This window comes from Podarcis vaucheri (genome assembly GCF_965113315.1).
Source record: "Podarcis vaucheri genome assembly, chromosome: 15".
NCBI classification, from domain to species: Eukaryota; Metazoa; Chordata; class Lepidosauria; order Squamata; family Lacertidae; genus Podarcis; species Podarcis vaucheri.
This window is the reverse complement of record NC_138753.1, coordinates 9,050,124-9,074,814: the sequence shown is the minus strand read 5'-3', so window position 1 is coordinate 9,074,814 and position 24,691 is coordinate 9,050,124. Positions and strand designations below refer to the sequence as shown.

General features: G+C 45.4%; 1 protein-coding gene and 1 pseudogene across 5 annotated transcripts; both read left to right on the top strand.

Annotated features, from left to right (window-relative positions):
- Window positions 1–1,177: 1,177 nt before the first annotated feature.
- LOC309519377 (PEST proteolytic signal-containing nuclear protein pseudogene) lies at window positions 1,178–1,885 on the top strand (annotated as a pseudogene). The gene has a single exon. The product of its transcript is annotated as a PEST proteolytic signal-containing nuclear protein pseudogene (transcript).
- Window positions 1,886–16,394: 14,509 nt separating this feature from the next.
- On the top strand, window positions 16,395–24,367 carry LYRM9 (LYR motif containing 9). Of its 4 annotated transcripts, none has more exons than XM_082201324.1 (4): window positions 16,395–16,481; window positions 20,493–20,638; window positions 22,512–22,604; window positions 23,570–24,367. In XM_082201324.1, exons 2-4 carry the CDS (start codon window positions 20,513–20,515, stop codon window positions 23,585–23,587), a joined length of 237 nt encoding a protein of 78 aa, XP_082057450.1. In that variant the 5' UTR covers window positions 16,395–16,481; window positions 20,493–20,512; the 3' UTR covers window positions 23,588–24,367. The 4 variants fall into 4 exon arrangements, with proteins under 4 accessions (XP_082057450.1, XP_082057453.1, XP_082057451.1 ...); XM_082201327.1 differs by having other exon boundaries at window positions 16,426–16,481; window positions 20,496–20,638; XM_082201325.1 differs by lacking the exon at window positions 16,395–16,481 and adding an exon at window positions 16,509–16,728 and having other exon boundaries at window positions 20,496–20,638.
- The last annotated feature ends 324 nt before the right edge of the window (window positions 24,368–24,691 follow it).

Here is a 24,691-nt window from a genome sequence, read left to right as displayed (position 1 = left end):
GGGGGGGGATCAGCATGGGTATTTTTTAAATGTATGTCCTTTCTCCTGTTATGATATATCTGTTTCTGGGTCTGATTAATGGAGAACTGCTTGATAGTTGCGGTGGCAGGGGGGGGAAATCTATCAATTTTGGTTTTTCTCGGTTTCTCATTTTTCCAGCCTCGAGTTCTGTTCTCCATCTTTCCATATATTTGTGCTTTTGCTAAACACACACACACACACACACACACACACACACACACACCACCCAGTCCTGATGAAAATTCATCAGGACTTTAGTGTGAACTTCTCCTCACAGGCAAATGCTTATACGCAATTTTGCACTTTTTTGCAAAGCCATTTCCCCCAATCATTGCCTTTTTGCATGTTATTTTCATCCACAGAGGTATTTTTATGCACGCACTTTGCCCTCGCGCATGGATTTTTGTGCACGTTGGCAGGCAGGAGAAGTGCCCTGGAAAACTCAGGAAGAGCAAATCTAGAAGGAGGGCTGCGTTTCGGTCCAATGTGTTGTTACAGAAAGTGCCACTTAGGTTAGACCTGCCTTGAAATGCAATTTGAATCAAATTTCTCCCCCATTTCTACTTGGGTACAAATTTTGCTTCTGGCCCAGTGAAGATGGCAGTGGGTCCAGCCACAAACTGGGAACCAGGAACCTCAGCCCTTGTGGTGTGGGCAAATGTGCCTCCCCATGCCTGTTCCTGGCCTTCAGGATTCTCCCCATGCTGAACACCTTCACCAGCCACACTTTATACCCGACCTTGGGTGTTTTCTTGCCTGGCTGGAGAGGCTACATGGCTGGCTGGAGGGTGTGTGTGTTTATAGAAATCAGCCTGCCATAAAAAGATAAAAATATAGATAGGTTACTCCACCTACCTTTGCCCCTGGCCCTGTTGTCATGTGACACATGGCTATTCCCCAGAAGGAAATGCTTACATCAACTTGAGATGGACACAAAACTGTGGGTTTTTCCAAAGGTTAAAAATAGGGTGTGGACCTGGCCTCAGGGCACCCTTGACAAACACCCCTAGCCCACCAACAGGAGGGCACTGCAAATCAGTGTGACACAGTCAAAGCCTACACAGAAGTAGCCCCAAAGCTCAATTCACAGCTGAGCCAAAAAAGTTGCAGGTTTGATGTCAGGAGCAGGTCAGAAATAAAAAACATTGGGGCCAAAATGGTGGACGGCAAAAGAGGCAACATGAAGCTGAAGCGGCCACTTCTTGACAGAGGACCCGACGAAGGAGGCAGAAAAACCTGTGAAAACTAAGACTATTCCTTCCAGTAATGGAGGGGAAAGTTTGAGTCACAGCATGGAGAAGTCAGCAGCTGATGAAGGAACTGACAACCTCGACGCAAAGCCTGCTCCTGCCAAAATGTCTGAGTTCAGGTTTGCTATTGGCACACAGGTTTTAAAGGAACCAACTGCCTGCGATATCCATCAAGCAGGAGCAAATAAACCTAAAGAGCCTACTCCAAGCCTAGCTCCAAAAACACTTTCTGTAGCAGCAATCTTCAACGGAGATGAAGATAGTGAACCTGAACAGAGGCTAAAATGCGCATGAAGAACGTTGGAAGGGATGCTCCCAACCTCAACAAAGGAAATCGGGTATTCTGACAACCAGAAGTTATGGGAATGGAACATGGAATCTCACCTTGGAAATGTCCGTGAACACAACGACTAGTTGTGTATTGAGATCTGAGTGTCGGGAGAAGCGGGAGGAGAAGAAGCCATAGTATTAAAAGAACAGTTCCCTTTTTTAGAGTGGTGTATTGCTATTTTGGGTGCCACTTTTAAAAGTTTCTGAGTTGCGCACAAAAAAGCTGAGTTTAAAAGTAGAGGTCATTTATGTTTTGTATACAGATTTCAAAGTATTTGCTCATTTTGTAGCTTCGTGCAATTAATTTCACAAGGTTATGCAAAGTAAAGACATTGGAAGCGGTACCTTTTTAAGAATTTACAACTATTCTTATATGAAGACAGAGGAAATGTTACTGTCTCTTTAATCCATTTAAATTAAATGCTGCTGCGCTAAAAAAAGAAGAAAGAAATAAAAAACACTGGTGTTAGTGAAATTAACTCTTTATTCAAAGAAACCAGAACAGTGCAGGCCTAGTGATCTCAGCAACGCTTCCCTGTAGATCTTGCTCCAAGAAGGTAGATGCTAGAATTGAAGGTCCTCCCTCCTTCCCAAGCTATCTCAGTTCCCTTTGTCTTGTCTCTCTTTGCTCCACTCTCTTCATACCTCTTCTGGTTCTGGGAGCTCAGGGTGGAGGGGAGCTGGTTGCAGCAGCAGGAGCAGACTCTCTGGATTCTTCAGCAGCCAATCTGACCTCTGCCTTTTGATCCTTGTCCTCTCCAGCCTCCTCTTCTGCCCCTGAGTCTGGACTGCTCTCTGCCACAGTCTCTTCCTGCTCACTAAACCCTGTTGCCTCTTCAGCTTCCGACACCTCCTCCCCCGAGTCTGCCCCCCTCTTCTCCCACTGGATCATCATCCCACCACCAATCTCCTGGCTCTGAGCCTTCTTCCCCGGGGTGTCCCTTGGGGGTTCCCCATCTGGTGCCTCCCACCACTTCTCTGCATCCATCCAGACTAGGCTGTGGTGACTGGAGCCCACTGAGGACTGGTTGGGAAGAAGGTGGGGAGCCCAACAGCAGGGGGCGCCACAGCCAACAACAGGCAGAGGCAACTGATTCTAGTTTTGTCCCCATCCTCCTCCTCCCTGCTGAGTTCTACAAGTCCAATACTGAGGCCAAGGAGCAGGAAGCTGACCAGCTGCTCTTTGGGCTGGATGTAAGTAAGCAAGCAAGCAAGCAGAGGAGAGGCTGTCCCTGAGCTCTCCTAAATTGGTGGGACACAGCCCCATTTGCCCTGATGGGCCAGTCTCTGCTTCTTATACCTCCTGCTTTAAACAGACTGATGATGCATGGGGTATCCAATGCATAAGTCCTCTTCTCCTCCCCTCGAAAGAGTTAATTTGGTGACCCAAATATGGAGACCCATTTTGAAGTTGCTGGAAATTGCTTTTTAATCCTGGCTCTCGAGGATTGTCTCCGAAACCATCTGCCACGCGCCAAGGGTGGCGGTGGCTGGGTTGTTGTTATTCCCGAAGACGTTTGCTCCTGTCGAGAATCCTGTTCTTCGAGGCCTTTGTTCAGCAAACAAAGGCGTCAAAGGGGGGGGGGAGAGACGACTGCAAGACCATCATCAGCTGGTGGGTGTGTACCCCCTCCTGCACGCACAAGGAAATAAGAGGGAAAAGTTAGCATCCATTTTGAAAATGATCCCCTGACTTTGAGCGGCATACTTAGGTCCCGGTCTGCCCCAAACACACCTCAGATATTGGCCACATCCGCACCACACAATGGAAGCAACATGATACCACTTTAAAGAGCTGTGGCTTCCCCCAGAGAATTTTGGGAACTGTAGTTTCATAAGGCTGCTGAGAGGTGTTAGGAGATTCCTGTTCCCCTCTCAAAGCTACAGTTCCCAAAGTGGTTTTAACAACCAATCCATAGCTGTCAATGTTTCCCTTTTAAGGGAAATTCCTTTATTCCAAATAGGTTTCCTCGCAAGAAAAGGGAAAAGTTGACAGTTATGAACCAGTCTCTCTTTGCAGGGGAACTCTGGGAATTGTAGCTGTTGGAGGGGAACAGAAATCTCCAAACAACTCTCAGCATCCTACAGTTTCCAGGACGCTTTGTGGGAAACCATGGCTGTTTAAAGTGGGGTGATACCGCTTTAGATACAAAGTGCAGACGAGGTGAAGAGTCATTGGGATTTTGGCCATTTCCATCACCCATGAAGGGAGAGAGAGAAGAGGATATTTGTGCCCAACTAGTTGCAATCCTATGCATGCTTCCCTACAATATGATACAATACAATATCATAATCTTTATTGTCATTGTCCCATACAGAACAACAAAATTGAAAAATCTACATAAGACATTCAAAACCCAACAAGCCTGCTATCCCAGCTATCCCAACCTGGTTAGCCCCCTAAAAACTCTGGTACCCCATTTTTTAATACAATATACTCTCATACAGACTCCTTACAATGGGTTTAGGAGTAAGTTCCAATGAACACAGGCAAAGGATGGTGCTACAGATGTTGTATTGTGTTTTTTAAAAAAAGTGATTGCAAAAAATGGTTTGTTGCCCAAGGTGTGGGGTTGTCCAACATGGCACGCCATTCTTATGGAAGAGAAGACAAGATGGATAAATTAGATTTTCAAAATGAACTTCAGCTGGTTCTATTCAGAGGACTTCATTTGGAAGACAGAGGCGAGGCAAAGTCCTGCCTTTTCTTACACATCTCTCAGAATAATACTCCCAGAAATACAAACATGCACACAGAGTATGAAATGTTATATTGCAGCGCATTATGAACTGAATTAATAAAAAGGTGGAGGGAATTCAGGTGAGTATTATGCAGTCGTAAAACAGGTAGAACCTTGGATCTTGAGGAGAGAGCTATTCAACCCATACAGCCCCTGTTGTTTTTACCTGAAATGGAGACCTCCTACCACATCGTAAAAATAATACAAGTCACTTGGCCAAATTACACAGCGGTGTGCTTTATGACTGTGTGCCTTTTGATTATGGGGCACAGGCCCACACCTTTTTTCCTGGAGCAACTTTGTAGTACAAGATGCAAGCTCCAATTGCCTAAATTCAGGATTCTTAGATCCCTAGCTGGTTTCTGCCAAACCAGCCCCAGTTATAGGTTATGCAAAACTAAGTTAATGTTTGCATAGACTTCAACATTTCTCTGATGAAAATAGGGGCATCCTATTCAATGATGGTGGTGGTGGTGGTGATGATGATGATGACGACAACAACAACAACAACAACCTCAGCCACTGTGGGCAGCTTCCAACATATATAAAAACATAATAAAACATTATTATTATTTTTTAACTTCCCTGTACAGGGCTGCCTTCAGATGTCTTCTAAAGGTTGTGTAGTTACTTATCTCCTTGGCTTGGGGTGTGTGTGTCGCATAACGCCATACCTTCCAACATTTCTCCGATGAAAATAATGACATCCTAAGGAAAAGCAGGACATTCCAGGATCAAATCAGAAACTGGGACAACTTCTGTAAATCTGGGACTATCCCTGGAAAACTGGCAGACGCAATTGATGAACTACATGGAACTAGCCGAGATGACTGCAAGGATCCGAGATTTGGGAGAAGAAGCAATGGAGGAGGATTGGAAAAAATTTAAGGACTATTTGCAAAAGTATTATAAGTTATATGAATCTTAAGATGCCGTATGACTTGGAATGTTAGCCCCAGCAACGAGAGTGGATTATGTATGAAATTGGATAATATTTATGAAAGAATCAAAGTTTAAATGGGTAAAAACGACAATATGTTATATTTTTAGAGTAAATGGAAAATAAGGGATTTAAACTTAAACTGCAATTGAAAGTACAAAGAAACACATGAAACAAGGTTATAATTTGCTGATAATTTTATTGTTAAGAATGCACTATGTGGGAGATGCGGGGAAGTCCGATAGAAATCTGAAATAAGTTGTTGAAATGGTTGTGATTTTCTGTTTTTTCTTTCTTTCTATTTTCTATGTTCTTTCTTTTTTCTGTTTTATCTGTAATTTGGAAAAAAATGTAATAAAAATTATTATAAAAAATAAAATAAAGGTTGTGTAGTTACTTATCTCCTTGGCTTGGGGTGTGTGTGTCGCATAACGCCATACCTTCCAACATTTCTCCGATGAAAATAATGACATCCTAAGGAAAAGCAGGACATTCCAGGATCAAATCAGAAACTGGGACAACTTCTGTAAATCTGGGACTATCCCTGGAAAACTGGGACACTGGGAGGGCCACAGGTCGACTTTATAGAATCATAGAATCATAGAATTGGAAAAGACCACAAGGGCCATTGAGTCCAACACCATCAGAGCACTCCTGACATATGGTTGTCAAGCCTCTGCTTAAAGACCTCCAAAGTAGGAGACTCCACCACACTCCTTGGCAGCAAATTCCACTGTCGAACAGCTCTTACTGTCAGGAAGTTCTTCCTAATGTTTAGGTGGAATCTTCTTTCTTGTGCTGTAGCAAGTGTGAGCTGCAATAAAATGCTGCAGTTCAGAATGCTCTTGTTCGGTGTGTCATCCAGTCATGCTTTCTTGCAAGACAATGTCATCCACCAGGAATAATAAACCTTAAGCTTCTTTATTCTTTCAACCAGCAGTCTTCCCAGCCTATTTGTTTCTGAACTCCACTGCCACATATATACCAAACTCCACGGACTTCACACTCCAATTGCAAACCCGGGCTGCCACAAGGGAAGGCAGGATGATGGATTCAATGGAACATTTTGGTCTGGCCATTGTCAATGATAATATGCTGGCAAAAGACATTTTCATGCTGACATGATCTAGGGCTGCCATGCATCCAAGATTTCAAAGGTGGAATTGATGTCTGGGTGGGTGGGTGGGATTTCTGAAAGGTGGCGCTTATGTAAATCAAACAAAAAATTGTGTTTCTTTGGGCATTATTGCAACCAAAAAAACTCAACAATTTTGAGGGTTTCCTTAAAAAATGGCAACCCTACCTGACCATGAGACCATTTCTCAGAATGTCCAACTAGGCACTTCCCTCTTAACTTCTCCGGTCTACTGCCTCTGAGCTAATCTCTAACCATTGTGATGAGATGCCATGGAGAGCCTTATCCCCCATGAATTTGTTTAATCTTCTTTTCAAGCTGTCCTCCTCCACCGCATCTTCTGCAAGCAGATCCCAGAGCTTAACTCCGAGCTGTGTGAAGACGTCCTTCCTTTTTTCTTGTCCCAAATCTTCCAACCAGTGGCATGCAGTAAAATTTTTCAAAGGGGAACAGTTCGGGTCAGAGACACCAGCTTGCAAGGGCAATGAGGGGGCACATTGCAAGAGTAATGCGGCGATGTCCTGATGTCATGCGTGTGAACATTGCGCCCCCTTCCCTAAGCCAGGCAGAAACATCCCAGGCTTGGGGAAGGAGGCACCAGGGCCCTGACATGAGGGCTGGAGCCTTCCTGCCTCCTTCTCAAAGCCAGGCAGGCTTTGGGAAGGTGGTGGAGAGCTCTTGGGCCCATTGGAGCATCAAGCCTCCCTCCTTAAGCTGGGCACAAGCTTCTCAGGTTTTGGGAAGGAGGTGACAGGGGAATAATTAGAGAACTAGTCTTAGCCCCCCTGGTCCACTACTACTTCCAACATTTGGCTTCATTGGATGACTCCCCTGGGTTCTAGTATTATGAGAAGGAACGCAGGTGGTGCTGTGGTCTAAACCACTGAGCCTCTTGGGCTTGCCGATCAGAAGGTTGGCAGTTCGAATCCCCATATTAGGGTGAGCTCCCATCACTCTGCCCCAGCTCCTGCCAATCTAGCAGTTTGAAAGCACACCAGTGCAAGCAGATAAATAGCTGACTGTTGCGGGAAGGTGAACGCTGTTTTCATGCACTCTGGTTTCCGTCACAGTGTCCCATTGCGTCAGAAGCGGTTTAGTCATGCTGGCCACATAACCCGGAAAGCTGTCTGTGGACAAACGCTGGCTCGCTCAGCCTGAAATCAGGATGAGCGCCGCAACCCCATACAGTGGTACCTCAGGTTACATACGCTTCAGGTTACAGACTCCACTAACCCAGAAATAGTGCTTCAGGTTAAGAACTTTGCTTCAGGATGAGAACAGAAATCATGCTCCGGCGGCGCAACGGCAGTCGGAGGCCCCGTTAGCTAAAGTGGTGCTTCAGGTTAAGAACAGTTTCAGGTTAAGTACGGACCTCCGGAACGAATTAAGTACTTAACCTGAGGTACCACTGTAGTTGCCTTTGACTGGACTTAACTGTCCAGAGGTCCTTTACCTTTACCTATTATGAGAACAACCCCCCTCTCCGTTTTCCAAACCCAGGTACATTGTGTATGTTAAAAAAAGTCTGTGTTCTTCTGTAGCAACCTCATGTGCCTCTTTCGCCGACTCTGTAGATTCTGATCTTCCCACTCCTGTTTTCACCACCCTGTTCCCTTTTGGGATTTGCCGCTCTGCAAGAACTCCAGTTAATTAAACTGCATCTCAATGACAGATTTTATTTCGGGGTTTATTATTATTATTATTTCAGCTCCCCCTCCTTTGAGAGCCAACAGAAGTTCCATCACGAACCCTTTTCCTTTAAATGCCTTTCTTGCCAAAGAGTTTCTCAATGTGAAAAGAGATGTCTCTAATACCTGTAACAACATTTAAGTTTCACTGTGCAGGGAGGCAAGGTTAAATAAAAAAGGGGGGGAGCGTTTGGCAACAGGGGAGAATGTGGCAAGGATAGTTCTTCATTTAAATGCACTCTGAGGAAACAGCACAATGACATTGTCGCAGTGCTAAAGTCAATGTTATGCATCTTGTTTGCATATCTGGGTGTGAAATTAGAATCTCTATACTCTGAGGCTCAATTGTCTCCCTTTCTGATCTCCCCGCAACCGAAAGCAAAAGAGCCACCACGTTAACAGCAGCTGTATAGTGGTAAACCTTTGGAAGGGCAAACGTTCCTCAACGCAGTTCCCATAGCCACACACCCCCACAAGCAGATTTCATAACCACGCCTCCCAATAAGCACCCAAAAATGTAGGCGGTTGTGTCGATCCATTATTATACGCACACGTCAAAATACGTTCATAGCATAATGACCAGTTTTTATTAGTAGCTACATGAGCGCATTGCTTCCTACGCAAAGGGCTTTGCATGCACAGTGACATTTTAAGCTTCATTTCTTATCGGTACGTGTCTCGATTGTAACTGACGACTGACAACCTGTAACTTTTCAGACTGCGAATGTTTTGGGTTGTTGCTTTTGCCCTGCTTTTAATGCGCTGTAGCGCAAGAGTGTCCAGTGAAAAGAGGGACATCCTGTTCTGCACCAGGAAACATCTCGCACGATTGATCTCCCACACACACAAATGTCATATATGCATCTCCATCTGTCGCCTTGAGCCACTTGCAACTGTGGGATGTAATCTACTGGGAGCAGTCAAATACAACATTCCTTGTTTTCCTAGAGTGGACATGCAAGGGGATGTTGGTCCAGCCTGTCGGAACTTCCTGTTCCTCCTGGGCTGGAGCATCCTTCCCTTGCATGGGACTAGAGGTGGACGTGACCTTACCTCTCCAGCTAACAAAAGGACAAGTCATGCAGCACTCTCTCCCTTTTTCACTTCCTTCTTCGATTGACCATCTTCTTAGCTAGGAATGCTCTGCTAGCTCTCAGTTAGCAGAAGCACTGGGATTATTTGCCCATATGGGCTAGATCCACATGTACATATGTGTAACTAAGTCTGCCTTCAGGAATCCAACTGTGAACTGATGTGAGTAAACTTCTTTTATTGACTTTAAATGAGATTGTCGTGTCTTTATTCTTTTAAGAGGGATTAAAGGGAATTTACCAGGAATGTACAATTCAATCTGACACAGACTGGATTGTATAATAGTGAAAGGCTTACACGAGCCTGCAACCAGCTATCTGATGTCCATGTAAGAAAGGGGAATGTAACTCTGCTACATGAAGGAACTTGCTAGCGCAAGTTAGGAAGGATATTAATAAACAATATATCCTCTCCTGCCACCCTGAACATTTCCACAGCAACCTCTCAGCTTATCCTACATCACAGGATTGTTGTAAAGGAAAAAATATGCGAGGGAAAAGATCATGTACAATACCTTACGCAGATAAATGGAATGGAATAAAATTTTAGCAGTAAGCTGCCTTGAAGTCCCTGTCTGGGAAAAAGGTGGGAAACAACAACAACAACAACAACAACAGGAGGAGGAGGAGGAGGAGAAACAACTGTGGGATTGAACAGGAACACACCAGTAAGTAAAAATGCTTCAGATTGCAGGGTAAGGCTGCACAGTCTTTACCCAGTTACTTGGAAGTAACTTCCATTTAATACAGTGGGACGTACTTCTCAGTAGACAGTGTTAAGGCTCCATCTGCAATAAATAAGTAGACACTCCACATGTTTCCTAAGAAATGGCTGGCTGCTGAAGCAACACAATTTAAGTAATTAAAGTGGATTGGTGACCTTTTCCTTCATATGCCAGCTTCACAATTTCCTTCATTGGGTGCAGGGCTCCATTTTTGCACTTACACACCACTTTTAATTGTTCTCCGAGACGTGGAGGGGCGGAAGAAAAGGAAACGGGGACATTCTAGGATAAAACCAGAAACCATGATGGCTTCTGTGATTCTGGGACTATCCCTGGAAAATTGGGACACTCAGAGGGTATGAGAGGGCAATAATGTGGTCACATTTGGGAGGTAATGCAGAACTGTTAATAAAGCTGAATGATGTGTGGATGGTCCAGTATAAATCCACCACAAACGCAGGATTATTGTGTTGGTTACATCTTGCAGATTATATACCCTCCGACATTACTCTGATGAAAATAGGGGTGTCCTCTTTAATAATAATAGTGATAATTATAATTTTTATATCCTACCCATCTGACTGGGTTGCCCCAGCCATTCTGGGTGGCTTCCAACATATACAAACCATTAAACATTAAAAAACATGAAACTTTTTTTTTTAAAAAAACCACCTTCCCTATAGAGGGCTGCTTTCAGATGTCCTCTAAAGTTTATATAGTTGCTTATCTCTGTAGCTGGGATGGGGTATGTGTCTCATAACTCCATACTCTCCAACATTTCTCCGATAAAAATAGGGATGAGACTACATCTGCAAACACCCCAGACCCTCCAACTGCCCCTATTTTCCAGGGACAGTCCCGGATTTACAGAAGTCGTCCCAGTTTCTGATTTGATCCCATAATGCCCTGCCAGTGTGGTGTAGTGGTTAAGAGCGGTAGTCTCGTAATCTGGGGAACCCGGGTTCGTGTCTCCACTCCTCCACATGCAGCTGCTGGGTGACCTTGGGCCAGTCACACTTCTCTGAAGTCTCTCAGCCCCACTCACAGAGTGTTTGTTGTGGGGGAGGAAGGGAAAGGAGAATGTTAGCCGCTTTGAGACTCCTTAAAGGGAGTGAAAGGCGGGGTATCAAATCCAAACTCCTCCTCCTCCTCTTCTTCTTCTTCTTCTTCTTCTTCTTCTTCTTCTTTTCCTTATGATGTCCCTATTTTCATTGGAGAAATGTTGAGGGGTATGGAGTAATCCGAGCCCCGAGCCACCTGAAGGCAGCCCTGTATAGGGAAGGTTTTTCAATGTTTAACATTTGATTACATTTTTATGTATGTTGGAAGCTGCCCAGAGTGGCTGGGGCAACCCAGTCAAATGGGCGGGGTATAGATAGTAAAATTATTATGATGAAATGGGATGTCCCTATTTTCACCAGAGGAATATTGGAGGTTATGACAACGGTTTGGAGGGGCCCTTGCTTTTTCGATGCAGCTCAACAGTGGATAGAAAACTAGAAAATCCAGCCCAGCCAATTGATCCGATTTCAGGGGCAATTTGGCAAGAACTTGTTTCCTCACCAGGCCGTTTCTTTCTTCACCTTTACCTTCCTGAACCCAAGAGAATCCTGCAAAAAAACCCCAAAACGATTCCTTGTCCAATCTGACCAACCCAATTATTTCGCTTGCCAAGTTTAATTTTGGTGTTATAAACTATGAGCGGAGAAGGCTTGCCAACAAAGTGGTTGGGGTTCCCGGTTTCCTGCAGAGAGAGAGACACAGAATTTTAGGGCCTTTCCCAATTTTTAATAAAGGACGACAACAACAACAACAACAACAACAACAACACTTCGCTTTTGGCTGCAGATCTGGCACCCAAAATTTCGCATTAAGTGAAATCTGAAGAGTTCAGCATTCTAGAGGAATTTGAATGGCAACCGAAGCCCTCTTCAGTGAGAGTGTTGAAAGCGTTTCAGATAAAACTGTGAAATGGGGGGGGCAGGGGGCGGTTTGGCTGCAAAACAGGCACAGCTGGAGGAGAGGAATGAATCCCAAGAGCATCTGATAGCTGAGGTGTCACGCGGTGTCATCTCTCGCTCACATTGCCTGCGCTTGGGCCTGAATCGGCCAATTGACAAACTCAGGCGTGCAGAGATTAATTGGGCAAGGCTTTCCCTGGCGCCTCTGCCCCAGCCTCCGTTATCAGGGGCAGACACTGCGATGGAAGGCAGAAGAGCGTTGCAATAGCCAGAGCCGGGCTCCCTTCATGCCTGCCTCTTTAAAGAAAAGAATTAGGAGCTCTTTATCTAAATGCAAATGTGATCTGAGCTCTCTGATGAGGGCATCATTATACAGTCATCTATTCCACAAGCTGCGCAATTAGCAGATTTCTTTCTTTCTTTTTTAAAAAAGAAAAACTCTGAGTCTACTGAGCTTTGCTTAGGAAGTTCTTTGGCGCTGTGCAAATGCTATTTAAGTCGGAGCGAGGAAACTTGTGTCACTAGAACATGGCATGCAGGCAGATTATCCCCACCCCCAAGTGATTATTTTTTTATTATTTAGTGGACTCCCTATTGTTAGGAGACCTTGGTAGCCTGACTTCTGTCGCCTAGGCTCTGGTAACCTCTAGGCTAGGTTGCCGCAATGTGTTATATGTGGGGCTGCCGTTGAAGACAGTTTGGAACCTGCAGGTGGTGCAGAATTCAGAAACCTGGTTGCTCACCGGGGCAAGACAGCCTGAGCACATAACACAAATTCTGGCCCATCCACATTGGCTTACAATTAGTTTCTGGGCCCAATTCAAAATGCTGGTTTTGACCTATAGAAGAGAAGAAGAGTTTGGATTTGATATCCCGCTTTATCACTACCCGAAGGAGAATCAAAGCAGCTAACATTCTCCTTTCCCTTCCTCCCCCACAACAAACACTCTGTGAGGTGAGTGGGGCTGAGAGACTTCAGAGAAGTGTGACTGGCCCAAGGTCACCCAGCAGCTGCATGTGGAGGAGCGGAGACGCGAACCCGGTCCACCAGATTACGAGTCTACCACTCCTAACCACTACGCCACACTGGCTCTCTATAAAGCTCAGGACCTGGATACCTGAAGGACTGCCTGACCCCACATGAACCAACCTGGACCCTGGGTTATTCATCTGAGGGGGGGTCCACCTGAGTGTCCCTATTTCCAGGGACAGCCCCAGATTTATAGAAGCCGTCCCGGTTTCTGATTTAATTCCAGAATGTCCTGCTTTTCTCAGAACATCCCTATTTTCACTGGAGAAATGTTGGAGGGTATGCCATCCACACACCTTATATCGGGGTGCTTTGCTCCATTAAAAAGAAAGGAAGAAGCAGAAATGTCCTTAATTTTTAGAATGCGCTGTTCCTAATCACAAAATCATGTGAATTAATCATTGGCGAGTCTGTGTTGATCATTACCCTGCTTGGTTTATATTAACAGGAGCCATGGAGTTCTCTATTAACTGCACAAGCTGCTGCTAGACCCAAGTGGGCCTTTCAAAAATGGTTTTTTATTGCATTTATGCCTCCATGTATTTCTCCAAGGACCTCAAGGAGGCATCGTGCTTTGCACCCAGGGCCAGATTTAGGTTTGATGAGGCCCTAAGTTACTGAAGGTAATGGGGTCCTTTATATGTCCAGCTGTCCTCTGTCAACAACAAATTGTCGCTGTTTTTCGTGTTGAATATATGCTATATGGTAATTTATGGACCCATAAGAATGGCACCAGCAAAAGACACGGACGTGACCGCGGAGAGGGACTGAGGGCCATAGCTCAAGCTGAGAGCACAGGGACCCATGTTCAATCCTTGGCATCTAAGTGGATCTCAAAAGAAGGACTGGAAGAGGCTGTCACTCAGTCAGAGCCGATGAAGGTGGTCCAGATGAAGCAATGGGATGCATTTAGAATCATAGAATGGTAGAGTTGGAAGGGAACCAGAGAGTCATGTAATGCAATACAGGAATCTCGAGACACAGTCCCCCATCCAATTTGAAACCATGCCGGATGCTGCTGAGCTTTGCAAATGCGCTAGCAGTTTTATCACATTTTATCGCATTTCTATTGCGCTTAATATTTCAAAAATTCTCAAAGTACAGTCTGAAAAACAGCCACAAACCAATTTAACATTCAAACAAAAATACACAACCCAAAACGAGTCAAGACAGCACTATAAAAACCACATCAAAGTATATGAAAACATTTGTTTCATAAAAGCCAATGAAACTGAAATTCATGAAACAGCACCCAGGCTTATGGCTTAGGGAAAGCCTGGGCATAAAAAAATGTAAGCTTTTACTAAATGTCAGAAGCAATTTAGGATTGTTGCTTCATGTATCACAGAGGGGAAGGCACCCACTAGTACAGGAGCAACAGCAGAAAATGCCTGTTTTGGAGCCACCAATCTAAGGGAAAAGGGCTCTGCTCCAGTGCAATGCGAGATTTTGTTCCTGGTCCCCAAATTTAAGTGTTGCCAAACACTTAACTTGTAGAGCAGAGCTTTCCAAACTGTGCCCACGACACATTAGCATGTCTGTGTCCCACTAACGCTCCCCACATTCCTCCCATGGCTGGAAAGGGGTCAGTTTAACCACTGGTTTGCTAAGAAAGCTGAATTATGGTACTAGGTCATGTCTAAAAATGTGTCACCAACTTGAAAAGTTTGGAAAGCTCTGTTGTAGAGAAAGGGGAAATAAAAACGCCCAATTCATGCATACAGTCTTCTAATACATGGAATCATAGAATTGTAGGGTTGGAAGGGACCCTAAGGGTCATCTAGTCCAACCCTCTGCAATGCACGAATCTTTTGCCCAGTGTGGGGCTTGAATTCATCACCCTGAAATTAAGAGTCTCATGTTGAGCTATCCCAATAGAATCCCAAATTAGAGGGCCTTTTGCCCATCACGGAGGCATCACAGCTCGCCTCCCCAATCACATCTAGGATTAAAGCATGAGTTGCTATTTCGCAGGTCACTTTTCTGTGGCATTGCAGGCGGATATCCAACAGACAAGGCTTTACTGGAAAAACTGCACCTGTTGGATTACCGTTTATCACACAGCCTTGGTATGGCAGCAAGAGAGCGCGAGATTTTCCTGAAGAAACTGCTGTCAAGAGAAGACCCGCGTCTTGCTCGCCAGAGGGCGCCCTTTTACTGCCTGAAGCGCGCCTGCGTCAATCTCTCCCACCACCACCCCCCGTCGCTGATTATGTACCACAGAGATACAAAAAGGTTAGAGCCACGCACGGACTGAAATTCGTGTTGCAGTGAGTTTTTTTCCATCCAAGATTTAGGTGCGATTGAGGTGAAGCTTTTCGTTGCATGGAGTAAGCGTGATCATTCGCTGATGCGAACTCACTGAGCTACTGTTAGAATCACAGATAATAGAATCTAAGAATTGTAGTTACTTCTTTTGCAACCCACCCACAACAAAAAACATAGCAAGAAGCAGACGATTTTGTTTTGCTTAACCCCCTTCTATGTGTACTTATTTCTCTTTTGTTTCTTTCTTAAATGAATGCTCAATAAATAATCAATACAAAAAGCAAGGTTTTATTTTGCAGAATGATATTCATAGCAATAATTTTTCCATACAAAACAAGGTCCGTTGGAAAGAATATTGTTGTTTTTGCTGTTAATAATAATAATAATAATAATAATAATATAATTAATAATAATACTATATCAAATATTAATAATACTGATGGTGATTATGACTCCATACAAAATAAAACCTGAGTTAGAAAGAATTAATTCTGGATAATAATAATAATAATAATAATAATAATTTATCCACAACCAGGCTCGACTTTAAGCAGAGGTTGGCTGGGCCTCTGTCATGGATGCTTTAGCTGAGATACCTGAGTGGCAGAGGGTTGGACTAGATGACCCTCGGGGTCTCTTTCCAACTCTACAATTCTATAATTCTGTAATGGCTGAACAATGCCCTGGGACCTAAACCCAAGCAGCTACTGTGAAATTCTGAATATCTTTAGTGATCTCCACACGAAGCTTTCCTGCATACATTTAGAGCTCACGATTTCCCTCCAATAATCCCTTCCCTCCTGCTTCCATATAGAGCCACAATCCTTAGCATCCTTGGCAAACCTCAGTTCCCGGATTCTTTGCGGGTTTTGTGTTTGGAATGTGTGTTGAATGAGATTTACATATATGCTGCGGATCTGCTAGGAGAAGACAGTCTATTCCCACTTCCCTAGAACAGGCACCCCCAAACTCAGCCCTCCAGATGTTTTGGGACTACAATTCCCATCATCCCTGACCTCTGGTTAGCTAGTCATGATGGGAGTTGTAGTCCCAAAACATCTGGAGGGCCGAGTTTGGGGGTGCCTGCCCTAGAATTAATCCACACTGAACTCCCTGAGATTTACTCCTGAGTAAACGTGTGCTGAGTAGGGCGGCTTCTAAAGAGAACCCGGAAGCTTCGTATCCAGCAAAGAGGATGTGTCCCTCTACTACTTATTATCTCTATGTTGCCCGGAGAACCGACGGCAGAGGTGTCCTGGAAAAAGGGACCGCGCATGCGCCAGGAGGAGGTCAGCTTCTTGGTAAGGGAGCTTTTGCAACAGGGAATGTGCATATATGCGTGTGACGGGAGCTGGGGTGCTTCGTGCACAGGGGGCCGTTGGAGACTGTATACTGGGGAAGGCCTGTAAAACTGATCGGGAGGTGAAAGGGAGGGTGGAATGCAGTGCAAAGGTTGCAAACCCCAGAATGCAAGAGGGGCGTCCCTGGATGATACCCAGCTCTACCTCTCTTTCAAATCAGAACCAGTGAAGACAGTGAAGGTCCTGTGTGAGTGCCTGGAGGAGGTTGGAGGATGGATGTCGGCTAACAGATTGAGGTTGAATCCTGACAAGACAGAAGTACTGTTTTGGGGGGACAGGAGGCGGGCAGGTGTGGAGGATTCCCTGGTCCTGAATGGGGTAACCGTGCCCCTGAAGGACCAGGTGCGCAGCCAGGGAGTCATTTTGGACTCGCAGCTGTCCATGCAGGCACAGGTCAAATCTGTGTCCAGGGCAGCTGTTTACCAGCTCCATCTGGTACATAGGCTGAGACCCTACCTGCCTGCTGACTGCCTCGCCAGAGTGGTGCATGCTCTGGCTATCTCCCGCTTGGACTACTGCAATGCGCTCTATGTGGGGCTACCTTTGAAGGTGACCCAGAAACTGCAACTAATCCAGAACGCGGCAGCTAGACTGGTGACTGGGGGCGGCCGCCGAGACCATATAACACCGGCCTTGAAAGACCTACACTGGCTCCCAGTACATTTCCGAGCACAATTCAAAGTGTTGGTGCTGACCTTTAAAGCCCTAAACGGCCTCGGTCCAGTATACCTGAAGGAGCGTCTCCACCTCCATCGTTCTACCCGGACACTGAGGTCCAGCACCGAGGGCCTTCTGGCGGTTCCCTCGCTGCGAGAAGCCAAGTTACAGGGCACCAGGCAGAGGGCCTTCTCGGTAGTGGCTCCCACCCTGTGGAACGCCCTCCCACCAGATGTCAAAGAGAACAACAACTACCAGACTTTTAGAAGACATCTGAAGGCAGCCCTGTTTAGGGAAGCTTTTAATGTTTGATGTATTACAGTATTTTAATATTTTTTTGGAAGCCGCCCACAGTGGCTGGGGAAGCCCAGCCAGATGGGCGGGGTATCAATAATAAATTATTATTATTATTATTATTGTTAACATGGTGCAAAGCGGCTGAGGCAGCCCCCAAGTTAACGCAATGCAGGCTGAGCGCATTTCTACCCCTCTTTTACCCCAAAGAGCTCAAGGCTTCGTAAAGAGTGCTCCCTGCTTACTTGCAGGCACACAACAAGTGTGAGGTAGGCGAATGAGAGGGTGGGAGCCCTATTGGCTTCATGTCCTGCCAATCTAGCAGTTCGAAAGCACGTCATAGTGCAAGTAGATAAATAGGTACTGCTCCGGCGGGAAGGTAAATGGCGTTTTCGTGCTCTGCTCTGGTTCACCAGAAGTGGCTTAGGCATGCTGGCCACATGACCCAGAAGCTGTACGCTGGCTCCCTCGGCCAATAAAGTGAGATGAGTGCCGCAACCCCAGAGTCGTTTGCGACTGGACCTAATGGTCAGGGCTCCCTTTACCTTTTTATTAGCTTCATGGCCTTGCAGGGATCTGAACGGGTCTCCCAGGCTGATGCTCTTGAACCACTGAGCAATGCTGGAGGCAGGGGTGGGGGTGCAAATCCGACATGTGCGGGTGTCTTTGGTGGGTGGGTGCAACGCAGCTGCCTCAGTGGGGCGGGGGGAGGCTATGGGTATGGGTGGGAACACACCTTTGGTCTTCAAGGTGTGAAAATAGCAAATTTAACCTCAGGCAGCACGGACCACAGGAGGCAGATTGCGCATGGAAGCGCATGGAATTGCACCAAGGTGCAGTAAACAGGCATCGTGGAATGTGAGCATGTGCAAGCCTGTGGCACAGTGCGCTCATGGCGTCCAACATTCCTCCTCCATGCTTTCCTGATTTATTGGCAGAGCGACTCGTAAACAAAACTGCTTTCACTAATGTATTAATTTTTAGGTGGCAATCGGAGCGGTAAATTTAAAGCTTTGATCGGTGCTTTTTAGGTGACAGTAATCCCTTCCAAGTCCTGGCACATATGTGTGTTTGATTTCTGCAGGTGGGAGAGAGAGCGAGCAGAAGCTGATATGTCTCAGGACTTCAACTATTTGTTTGCTAGATATTCTTGAATTTCAGAATTATTGTTTTCCAGGATTCAAATGCATTTTAGAGTTGGAAGGTGTTTTGCAGGTTGCCTCGCCCAACATGCACCTTCTTCCTCCATGTCATCAGTCCTGGTAGAACTCAGCAAGGGACAGGATAGTGACTAAATGAATTGGCTTTGCCTGTCATTTAGTTTGCTCCGCTTGTCATTGACTCTGGCGCCACCTACTGTTTGGCTCCTCCCCTTCCACCCAACCAGTCTCAATGGGCACCAGCCGCCAGGCAGTTGCAGTTGTTTAAACTGTTCTTGTGTAGCCAGACATTACAATCATCATTTTCTACTGCTTTTAATAATTTTATAAGCATGCTTTTGTATTGTTGTATACTGCCCTGATAATTTATGGGAAGGCAGTACAGTGGTACCTCAGGTTACATACGCTTCAGGTTACAGACCCCGCTAAACCAGAAATAGTGCTTCAGGTTAAGAATTTTGCTTCAGGATGAGAACAGAAATCGGGCTTCGGCGGCGCGGCAGCAGCAGGAGGCCCCATTAGCTAAAGTGGTGCTTCAGGTTAAGAACAGTTTCAGGTTCAGAACAGACTTCCGGAACGAATTAAGTACTTAACCCGAGGTACCACTGTAAACAAATAGTTTTATTAAATACTGTACATAAATATAAATAAAACAGCTTTTAATCAATCAGCTATACATAATGTAAAACATCTTATAAATTGATATATAGGTATACATAAACGAAGTCACCTTCCCCTTTCGATTAGGGATGCATGATTAATACCTCTTAAACCATAATAAATACCACAATTGTATTTTGAATTAAAGACAATATTTACTTACAGAACACCATACTTATATTCAGAGAATGCTCTGAATATAAGTATGGTGTTCTGCAAGTAAATAAACCAAGAATTTATTTCCGATATCAAGCTTAAAATTTTACTGTACTCTATAAATTTTTCTCATTTTAGCACAAAATCCAAAAAATTCCCCAGTCAGTTTAGTCACTGCTGTAAAATCTCAAAAGCTTTCTATCCATTCATTCATAGGTGGTGTAGTAGTCAATCTCTACATTTTTGCAAAATGTTTCCTATCAGCAGCCAAAGACACCATTTCTTTTTGCTCTGATATTGCTGACCTTTCTGAAATGAACCATATCTGAAGCGCTCTTTATTAAGGAGCAAGGCCTCTGCAACTCAGTGGGACTTACCTCTGAGTAAATATTTTGCCTTTAAAACTGCAGCTCCTCTAAGATCAGATTCAGGAGCAGAGCTGGTTACAGTGTCCTGGCAAAAAGGACAGGACAGCTCCTGCCACACAGTCAAAAGTCCTTGAATTTGTGGGTGATTCTCATGAATATGAAAATGTATGAATAATAATAATATTTATTTATACATACATATATACCCTGCTCATCTGGCTGGGTTTCCCCAGCCACTCCGGGCGGCTCCCAACAGAATATTAAAAACACCAAACACTAAAAATTTCCCTAAACAGGGCTGCCTTCAGACATCTTCTAAAAGTCAGATACTTGTTTATTTCCTTGACATCTGATGGTAGGGCGTTCCACAGGGCGGGCGCCACTACCGAGAAGGCCCTCTGCCTGGTTCCCTGTAACCTCACTTCTCGCAGGGAGGGAACCGCCAGAAGGCCCTCGGAGCTGGACCTCAGTGTCTTGGCTGAACGATGGAGGTGGAGACGCTCCTCCAGGTATATAGGACTAAGGCTAATGAATGACTAAATTGCAGTCTGAATGACAACTGTTTTAGCTGTTGCTTCAGGGATGCAAACCTTGACGTTGGGGTCGCTTGTGCAATCTGACTAATACTCCTGCACTTCTGTCGCTCTTTCTTTGAGGAGCTGAACGATCGCAGGCAATGGCTCCCCTCCCGGGAGCGGAGCTGGTGAAAAGCCCTCTGCAGCTGTACCGATACCTGCTGCGTTGCTGCAAGTTGCTGCCAGGGAAGAACGTCCAGGAGCACTACAAGCACATGATCCGGCAGGTAAGGAAGAAGACTTAGACCTGTTGTTGTTGTTTAGTCGTTTAGTCGTGTCCGACTCTTCATGACCCCCTGGACCAGAGCACGCCAGGCACTCCTGTCTTCCACTGCCTCCTGCAGTTTGGTCAGACTCATGTTTGTAGCTTCAAGAACACTGTCCAACCATCTCGTCCTCTGTCGTCCCCTTCTCCTTGTGCCCTCCATCTTTCCCAACATCAGGGTCTTTTCCAGGGAGTCTTCTCTTCTCAGGACGGGGCCAAAGTATTGGAGCCTCAGCTTCACGATCTGTCCTTCCAGTGAGCACTCAGGGCTGATTTCCTTCAGAATGGATAGGTTTGATCTTCTTGCAGTCCATGGGACTCTCAAGAGTCTCCTCCAGCACCATAATTCAAAAGCATCGATTCTTCAGCGATCAGCCTTCTTTATGGTCCAGCTCTCACTTCCATGCATCACTACTGAGAAAACCATGGCTTTAACTATACGGACCTTTGTTGGCAAGGTGATGTCTCTGCTGTCTAGGACTTAGACCTAGGATCATAGAATTGTAGATTTGGAAGGGGCCACGAGGTTCATCTTAGTTCAATGCTCTGCAACGCAGGAATCTTTTGCTCAATGTGGGGCTCGAACCCTTGACCCTGAGGTTAAGCATCTCGCGCTGTACTGGCTGAGCTATCCCAGCAAGTGTCCCTGGGATGCTGAATGCTGGGAGCTTGCTTTGTACCAAGTCTAGCTCAGTATCACAGTAGCTCTCCAGGATTTCAGGCCGGGAACATGCCCAACCTGATCGCCCTGTCACCTAAACGTAAAGTCAGGGCTGCCGTCCTACTCCAAGTAGACCCACTGAAAATCTCAGACAGGGCTAACTTGCCTCCCTTAGTTCCAGCGGGTCTCCTCCTAGTTAGATGCAACCCCAAGGCTCTAGTCCTCATGCTTCGAGATAAAGGACTGGATTAAATAAGAACCTAGGAAACTGTCTTGTTCAGAGTCAGCAGAAAAAGGGAGAAGCTTGTCTCAGACGGGTTGGAAAAGATGGATGTCCGATATGATGTTAGCCTGGCACGTTTTGCCTTACATGAGCTTCCTTCAAGGGCTTATCTCACTGATTTCCTTATAAACTTTGGGCGGCCTTCGTGCAGCTTGTGGAGAAATTTGTAAGACTGGATGCTTCCTGTGTGCATATACTGAGTCAGACTGTTGGTCCACGCAGTTTGGAATTCGTAAGCTAGATCTTGGCTGAGAGCAAGGGAAACAGAGGAGGCTGCTTTAAACAGAGTCAGATTCCTTGTCCCTCAGTATTGCCAACACCGGCTGGCAGCAGCTCTCCGATAAGGGTACTTTGGAAAAGGAGCGTTCCTGACCCTACCAGAATTGAGCTAGGGCCCAAGATCACTAGGCCTGAACTGGGTGTTAAGAGATACTTAAAGGTAAAGGTAAAGGGACTCCTGACCATTAGGTCCAGTCGTGACCGACTCTGGGGTTGTGGCACTCATCTCGCTTTATTGGCCGAGGGAGCGGGCGTACAGCTTCCGGGTCATGTGGCCAGCATGACTAAGCCGCTCCTGGCGAACCAGAGCAGTGCACAGAAACGCCGTTTACCTTCCCACCGGAGTGGTACCTGTTTATCTATTTGCACTTTGATGTGCTTTCGAACTGCTAGGTTGGCAGGAGCAGGGACCGAGCAACGGGAGCTCACCCCGTCACAGGGATTCAAACCGCCGACCTTCTGATTGGCAAGTCCTAGGCTCTGTGGTTTAACCCACAGCGCCACCCACATCCCTTTAAGAGATACTTATTTTCTAGTAAATGCGCTCTGGACTGAGTACCCCATTGTCCTTTAACCGAATGGGTCGCTCTCTCCCTGCAAATCGTTTTGCAGAGTTTTCACGTCCATTCTGATGAAGACAACCCAGAGCGGATCCGGCAGATCATCAAGAGATCCATTGAAGATGCTGACTGGGTGATGGAAAAAGTGAGTATTCCTTGCAGTTTTCTGGTTCTGTGAAGAGGGATTGATTGCCAAACTGAGCTCTCTGAGAGGAACACAACTCTCGGCACCCTTAAAACTACAGCTCCCATAATCCTCTGGGTGGTAAGCCACAGGTGCCTGAAGGTGGCTTCTGCCTGGATTCTAAGGAGGACCTGCAACCAAAGACTTACAATGGGGGTGAATTTGTGGAAATGGCAAAATTGACGGCAATCATTAGAGGCCATTCAAATCAGAGAATAATTAAAAGAGTGGCATGGAGTGAAGGAATACATGAAAAAATATGGTTCCGGAACTGGAATATTAATAGATAATGTGTAAAACATGCAGGGGTAAGCAAGGATCAATTGAAGAAGAATCAATTGAATAATTATTAAACTACAACAACACAACAAGATGGAAGAAGTTAAAAAAAATATTGAGATCACACATGGGTGAAGGGGAGTGGGGGGTATAGGGGAATTTATAAAAAAATATAATATAATATTTCTAATTGCGTTCCATTTATATATAGCAAAGTGAAGTCTATAGCAATTAGGTATATTTTAATCTAGTCAACTTTGTAATAGGCTTATGTTACAAAATGAATATGGATTTTGAATTTGATGTTTGTAATTCTTTTTCGGTTTTGGAATAAAGTTTAAAAAAAAGAAAAGACTTACAGTGGGGGTGTGTTCCTGTCCAAGATGCCAGCCAGCCAGCGTTGCCCTTTTCCAGCACGCTCCATTCCGGACTCCACTCTCTTCCCATTGAGGAGAGACAAAGCTGGCCAAAGTCACTCCTAGCCACAGAGGACAATTGGGCTCATGGGGACAAAGGCGTATCCCACAGCACCCCCAAGCTATGCCATTGCTCTTTCAGAGGGGCTGCGACCCCATCCAGCACAGGTAACCTGCCTGCGTCCCAGAAGTTTTGCTTATTTCCTTCCTGTTTCCCTCTTTCCCTTTTAGTATAAGAAAAGAAAGTAGGCCGGAAAGAGTTAGATGGAGAGAAGACGCCTCGTTTCTTGAATCAATTTGGGTTCAGAGGACCAGAGCGGATCAGCAGCCCTCGTCTTTCTCCGGTTGCAAAATGTACGATGGCGAACCCTACCTCGGCCTCCCTGGGGTGAGCTTTTCAAAGCTCTTTGCTTTCAGTGATCATCCATTGGCACAGACAAGCAGGATGCTGTCGTGATTTACCAGATTTCGGTTTCAGACTTAAATGCTGCACTCCCTTGACAATGGAGTCAGGATTTTTTGGCTGAAACATAGGGAATGCTTGAATCTCGAAAAAGGAGTTGTTTGAGATCTCAGGATGGAAAGTTGTGTCTACAGGATTCTGCTTAGGGCTGAATAATGAACGTCACTGTGTTTTGCTGGAATTCAGATAAACAAGACACCCTTGGATTGGAGACTGCTGCTTGCTTTGAAATCTTCATTAAAAACAAGTGCATGGTAGCCACACTTCTGCTTACAGCCAATAAATCAGGTGCCGTTCACACGCTGAAGAGTCAAGGATCTCTTTGCTGATTTAAATTAAAACGCCCACAGGCTGTACAAAACCCCCCAATGTATGTGCCATTTGTAATTCAGTTTTAAGAAAGTGTGCCAGATTACATTACATGAGATTGCGTTTTTTTGGTAGCCAAAAGGCAAAGAATTCGTATTTACTTTAAAATGATATGCCTTGCTTTTCATTTCATCTGCGCCTCAAAGTGTACTACAAAGATCTAAAACGTTGAAAAATAAAACGTAGGAACCCCAAGAGTCATCTAGTCCAGAATCCCTGACCTCCGTTTACAAACAGACTCCATCACCTTCCTTAATCCTTTTTGGGCTAGGAGCTTTGTCTCCTAAGTTGTTTTTAAAAGTAAGGGTGTTTTTTGGTGATCTGCAAACCACAAGATTCCCCCGAGCATGTTACCCAGTGTCCCTTTGACTCCCATTTCCATCAGCACTCACCCCCCAAGGGAGAGGGAGTGATTTCTTTTTTTACTCCAGTTGCCTACAAAATATTTAGGGTGGTTAAATAGGGTGGCTAAATCAGTAGCAGTACACATGACCGTGTGCTGATACGGAACCACCCATCCT

What these genes read in the sequence shown, in the direction of transcription:
- LYRM9 (XM_082201325.1), top strand. Translation starts at nt 16,620, where the DNA reads ATGCAGTGCAAAGGTTGCAAACCCCAGAATGCAAGAGGGGCGTCCCTG. An exon ending in GAAGACAGTGAAGGTCCTGT is followed by an intron (nt 16,729 to 20,495) that starts GTGAGTGCCTGG and finishes TTCTTTGAGGAG; the next exon opens with CTGAACGATCGCAGGCAATG. An exon ending in ACAAGCACATGATCCGGCAG is followed by an intron (nt 20,639 to 22,511) that starts GTAAGGAAGAAG and finishes ATCGTTTTGCAG; the next exon opens with AGTTTTCACGTCCATTCTGA.